This window comes from Erythranthe guttata, chromosome 6, assembly GCF_056151865.1.
Source record: "Erythranthe guttata isolate IM_541 chromosome 6, IM_541, whole genome shotgun sequence".
In the NCBI taxonomy this organism is placed as follows: Eukaryota; Viridiplantae; Streptophyta; class Magnoliopsida; order Lamiales; family Phrymaceae; genus Erythranthe; species Erythranthe guttata.
This window is the reverse complement of record NC_142538.1, coordinates 9,328,346-9,334,345: the sequence shown is the minus strand read 5'-3', so window position 1 is coordinate 9,334,345 and position 6,000 is coordinate 9,328,346. Positions and strand designations below refer to the sequence as shown.

Sequence of the window (6,000 nt, the reverse complement as noted above, 5' to 3'; positions counted from 1 at the left end):
CTTTTATTAATATTGATGTTTGAATTACAGTATAATATTTACAAAATTACCTAAGTAAATAATAAGACTAATTATTAAGTACTCCATATGTCCCATATTATTTGTCCTTTAAGGGTTTTTTTGTCCGAAATTATTTGTCATTTTAGAGTTCCAATAAAGCATTAATTGCATTTCTATCAATTTTGCCCCTTATCACTTCTTAATTAATTAATTGAAAAATAATTAATGAAAATGGTATTTTAGTATTTAGTATGTTATTTTTTGTATAATCTATGCATATTTATTGAGTTTCTTAATTTGCACAAAACCACCAAAAAAACATCTAATACAGGACAGATGAAGTATATAACAAGGCTAATTATTACATCTAAAGATTAAAAATACATCAAACGTGGAGCTCTCAATTTAAAAATACAAAGTCATTTTTATGTGATCAATTTTAAAGTTGGTAGAGGTGGAGACATAGATTAATATTAATATTAATATTAGTATTATAATTGGGAGAAGATGATTATAATTATTATTAGGATTATGATTTATATTAGCATTAGAATTAGGATTAGGAGTAAGATTATAATTAGGATTAACAAATTAGCATTAGAATTAGGATTAGGAGTAAGATTATAATTAGGATTAACAAATTAGCATTAGAATTAGCATATGCATATTAATATTAGCATTAGCATTAGCATATTAGGATTAAGATTAAGATTAGAATATTAGTATTATGATTAGGATTAATGTTAACATAAGGATTGTAATTAGAATTATAATTAATATTAGCATTAACATTAGGATTAGTATTAGGATGAGTTATATGTCATGTCAATGCATGTGATGTAAAACACCAATTTGATAATAAGTTTTATGTTAAGGGTCTGAGTTCATTGGATGAGATAATTGTATCATTTGGTTCAAATAATGCATCTTAACATTTATATCACGATTTTCGTATTTTATAAAAAGAAATTATCATTTAGTTTATTAACTCGCCGCTTAAAATACTAATACTAATACTAATATTAATATATCGTATTAATAATAAGATTAAAAATATTTTTTTTTAACAATGTTTAAAAAAAAAAAAAAAATTGGATCATATCGTATTATATATCAATTATTCAAAGTTATTGTTCGATTATTTTATCTAAAACATATTTTCACTTTTTCTAGATTATCGGCAAGTGAAATACTAGTCTATTGTTAATTCAATAGAATTTCATTTAATGTTGATGAAATTAAGCGAAGTTTAAAATATGATATAAGTAGAATATAATGTTTTTCCTTATGGCAGATGTGAATTTTGAGCTCAAGATTGCTTATGTGATTGGAGATTTACCTGGTGCGACCTCTCTATTCTTGCAGCTGCATCGCTGACTCGAGTCCCCGAACGACTTCACTCATTGTCGGTTTTTCACTGTCCTTTCCATTTTCGCATGCAAGGGCTGTCTCGACGAATTTACTTAAACATTCAGAGGCAATTTGAATGTACAGATCATGACTTATATGTTCTTTAAGTGTCCCTGTACGACAAGACTCAACCCATTTTTTATAATTTGGCGGCTTATCTGGCTTGGTGAATAGCACTTGGAACAATACCAAGCCGAAGGAGTACACGTCATACTTTTCCACGCTCGATTTTTGCCAGATATAACCTGGCGCTACGGAAACCTTGGCCACCCAATCGTTATCCAGTAGGATGTTTCTGGCGTTGACCATGCGATATATGCATGTTGTGGTACTCATTACAGGTGTTGAGGTATTGCAATCCCCTGGCGGCGCCTATGCAAATCTGGAGGCGTTGCTTCCACTTCAATCGTTTATTATTATTCTCGTTGTGGAGACAGTCTAATAAGCTACCACGCGCCATGTATTCGTAGACTAATATCATCTCACCGCCCTCGTTGCAATAGCCGATCGGTGATACCAAGTGGAGGTGCCTTAGATTTGACGCCATGTCAATTTTATCCAGGAACTCGCGGTCACCTAGGCCTGACGACAATTTCAGCCTTTTGATGGCCATGGTGGTGGCGTTGCCCTCAAACCCTTTGTACACTTTGAAGAATCTTCCGTTGCCGATGATGGAATTTTCGTTCAAGTTGCCGATGATGGTTTTGATATCTTCGAACGAGAAACGTCTGCATAAGTTCGATGTAGAACAAGATTCACTGATGGCAGGTGCACTTGTACCCACATCAACCTCTGCTAGTTTAACATTTCAGGTCATTAAAATAAGACCATGACAAGTTTGAAAATCAAGATATGAATAGTCAAGGTTTTTTTTTTCACTATTATCGAATTTGTACATACCTGATAATGGTTGCCCCGTCTGAACTGGTGGTTCATCTTTGTCATTATGTGGAAGCTGAGCAATGACCACATTGTTATTAGTTTGTTCGTTCGGAGGAGGTGTGGAATATTGCACAGCTGTAGAGAAAATTGTTGTCTGCTCTGTCTGAACTGTTGATGGGGCCATCTTTATCATTATTAAGACAATATGGTTGTCATCATCAGAAATATTTGCTACTATTTCAAAAGGTTGTTTTATCTCCTGTTGTTCAGCAGCCAACTCAAGGCCCGACACAACTTTAGACATTGGTGGTCGTTCATTCGGTTCATCAAGCAGGCATCTTTCTACAACTCTCACAAATGTCTTGAGGCTATTCGGCGAAATCTCCTCCTTCAGATTCGTAGCTACAATTTGATCTACTTCTCCCTTGTTAATCTTATCTCGAGCCCACACGGTCAGTAATTGCTCATTCTCTGCAGCCATCGAATCGACTGCGGGCCTCCCACACAATACTTCCAACAACACCACTCCAAAAGCGTAAGTATCACTTTCCTTGCGTAGTTTATTAGTGTGGTAGTAATTTGGATCAAGGTAACCACGTGTTCCTTTAACTTCCGTGCTAACATGGCTATGTAACTTGCTTTTGTTTTCAAGCTTGGCCAAGCCAAAATCTGAAACCTTGGCTGTGAAATTTTCATCGAGCAGAATATCTGAAGTCTTTACATCCCGATGTATGATTCCATTGCCTGTATGAAGATAATCGAGTCCCCGGCCAACTCCGATGCATATATCAAGGCGTTGCTTCCACGTGAAAGAAGAAGAAGAGGTACTACCATTTTCCCTTGCATTGTAAATGTGGTCAGCTAGAGTTCCACAGGACATGTATTCATAAACGAGGATCATTTCACTTCCCTCATTGCAGTAACCAATTAGAGGAACTAGGTTAACATGTCGGAGCTCGGGAACAGTTTTAATCTCTGCCCAGAACTCGGGTGCCCCTTGCTTGGAGCTTGATTTCAACCTCTTTATAGCAACGGTAGTTTGCTCGTCATCAATGTGGCCTTTGTAGACTTTACCAAATCCGCCGCTTCCAATTAGTAGTGTGTCGCTGAATTTGTTTGTGGCTAGATGGATCTCATCTAGTGAAAAACGACGACAAATACTTTCAGCCTAGTAGATGGCTCTGGCTTTGGCTTTGGTTCGTTTCCCTCCTCAGTAATATTAGCTTCCTGAATTTCTTGCAACTTATGAACAACGATACATACCAAAGAAATTATAGCTACTACAACAATTGAAATTACGTTTCTCTGACAAAGAAAATAGAATATAGTTTGGACAGTCGTCTGGGATGGTGAATCTCGAGCTGGAGGCACGGGATTTGGACTGGCAAGACTATTATCAGAGTTGCTCAACTTAAATATTTCTAATCGTGAAAGAAACGTGTGAGCATCTATAAGATCATCATATGACTTGAAGGAAATCAAGATATCGCGTTTTCCTTCCCGTTTGTTCCCTCTCACCACCACCATGTAGTCACTATACCAGATTATGATGCTATTTTCGTTCCTTCCTTTAACTAGGTGGTCAATATTAGTGTGCACAATCATTTCATTAATAAGGACTTCAAAAATGATTTGATCGCCACTTCCTGCGATCTTGAGCCCCGACTCTGATAAATGAACCCTGATCATGTACTTGAATCCCACATCCACCGGCATCTTCCATGTGCTGTTATATCTCTTCTTTGTAGTTCGGGTTGCCCACTTCGGAAACATGTCATCATCTAAATCTCCCGCAGAGTGAACAGAGGTTTGCTTAATCTCCATTCGGTGGAATATTTCAAGTGCAGTGTTGTGATCAAAGTAAAACACAGACTTTTCACCAACCAGTTGCTCCCCAACATCTCCGCCGTCAAAGTAAGAAAGATTCTCGGGCACCGAGAAAATCTCAATGCCATTTATGAAAGCATATGTATGTAACGAACGAATACTTTCGGGAGAGAAAATTATGTCTAAATGTTGATTCTCTTGTACATTTAAACAAAATTCCTTGATGATAGAATCAACGCCGAGCGCATCAGCAGTGAGGGAGGCGCTAAAGTTACCTAGCAAAGTAAAAGGACCGGCTTCAACGGTGAATAAGTCCTCGAACCGTCCTTTAAAACCTTTATACGAAGTGGGACTAAAGTGAAGGCGGATAATTTTCTGGCCCGGGCTCACTTGGAATGCATACGAGAATTGAGATTGAGAGATTCTTGCCGTCTTGTGTGGAACTGGATCAACAGAGATCAAATTAGGGATGACGGTGGAGGTGGTGGTTGACGAGCCCTTAAGTTGCAGCAAGGAAGACGATTTCGGTTGTACATCTCCAATCCATTCCCTGCCATTATTTGAAGCAGAATTTCCTACGGAACCGCAACTAATCGAAACATCACGTGTTAAGTGAGTTGGATTACTACTAATAGTAATAGCAGCTGTGAATTTGATGACAAGGAAGAGAAACAACACACCGGTTAGAAGTGAATACAGATTCATTGTTCAGTTTTTCTTTTTTTTGCAGAGAAATGATCATTGATCGGAGTGATGAATTTCATAATTATTAATACTCTAATGGTGACTTACTTTCCAAGAAATGAGAAGGTACAACTGCCTTGCGTTGACCCATTCTACATCTATTTATTATTATTATTGTTACATCTTTTCATTTTCAATGACTTTATACACTTATTAGTTGGCATCTAAATATATTAGCCAACTTCTAATGAAAGGGATTTGTCTTTAATTAATAATAAGCATAAGCATGCAAGCGACCTAGCAAAGCAACATAATTAGTAAATCCAACTAGTTATCAAATATATTTTGAAATAACATAGGAATATTTTGATATTTCTATAGTATTTATATTTATGATTTTATTTATTATTGCCGATTTGTACGTAGAACATGCTTTTTAGTTTTTTCCAACTTTTTTTAATTTTAGCATTTTCTTGTCAGGTTTCTTCGATGCTGCGTCCGTAGATGGTGTGTATTCTTGTGATTTTATATTGTTCTTTACCAAATGTCACACGTATTAGCCATAGTAAAATATGAAGAACATATGAGCTACATACATCACAATAGATGATTTTGAAGCCGTAAAAAAAAAAAGAAAAAAAAAAAGAAAAATCAAGTGCAAGGCTTCAAATATAATTGGAATTTTTTAAATATAAATTCTAAATTTGGTTCTAAAATTGGAATTTAGTATATATTCCAATTCTAATCTAAAAGAAATGGAATTGAGAATTCTTAATGAACATACTTGTTTCAAAATCGGACAATTTCGAATCGAAATTGAAAGAAATTGAATATTCCATTACAAGTTTCACCACTAGTATTGTAATAGTATTACTATTTGATGTGTGAATACGTTGACGTCAAGACTGCATATTACTCAATATGGAAGACTTCTTTTTTTTTTTATGAATCAATATGGAAGACTTCAAGAGAGGAAGAATATTGAACTGTGTTTTTGTTAGGAAAAAAAACCTAAAAAAAAAAAAGAAGTGGTTCAACTGCTGAAGAAAGTCAATATATTGTTAAAAAGGACATTTCATATAAATCTATATATAATATAAAAAGAGGATCTATGCCCTCAATGATTGACATGTGGCAAATGATGATGTCATCTATTTTTAATATAAAAAGAGGATATATGTCCTCAATGATTGACAT

General features: G+C 35.2%; 2 protein-coding genes across 2 annotated transcripts; both read right to left on the bottom strand.

The window, feature by feature from the left end:
- Window positions 1–1,206: 1,206 nt before the first annotated feature.
- LOC105953596 (nodulation receptor kinase-like) lies at window positions 1,207–4,698 on the bottom strand. Its single transcript, XM_012977268.2, has 2 exons — window positions 2,311–4,698; window positions 1,207–2,202 (listed from the first exon to the last, which is right to left on the bottom strand). Exons 1-2 carry the CDS (start codon window positions 3,191–3,193, stop codon window positions 1,688–1,690), a joined length of 1,398 nt encoding a protein of 465 aa, XP_012832722.2. The 5' UTR covers window positions 3,194–4,698; the 3' UTR covers window positions 1,207–1,687.
- On the bottom strand, window positions 3,430–4,824 carry LOC105953587 (receptor-like protein kinase FERONIA). Its single transcript, XM_088818985.1, has one exon. The coding sequence runs from the start codon at window positions 4,822–4,824 to the stop codon at window positions 3,430–3,432; it is 1,395 nt and encodes a 464-aa protein (XP_088675111.1).
- Between the last annotated feature and the right edge of the window lie 1,176 nt (window positions 4,825–6,000).

What these genes read in the sequence shown, in the direction of transcription:
- LOC105953587 (XM_088818985.1), bottom strand. Translation starts at nt 4,824, where the DNA reads ATGAATCTGTATTCACTTCTAACCGGTGTGTTGTTTCTCTTCCTTGTC.
- LOC105953596 (XM_012977268.2), bottom strand. Translation starts at nt 3,193, where the DNA reads ATGATCCTCGTTTATGAATACATGTCCTGTGGAACTCTAGCTGACCAC. An exon ending in GACGGGGCAACCATTATCAG is followed by an intron (nt 2,203 to 2,310) that starts GTATGTACAAAT and finishes TTAAACTAGCAG; the next exon opens with AGGTTGATGTGGGTACAAGT.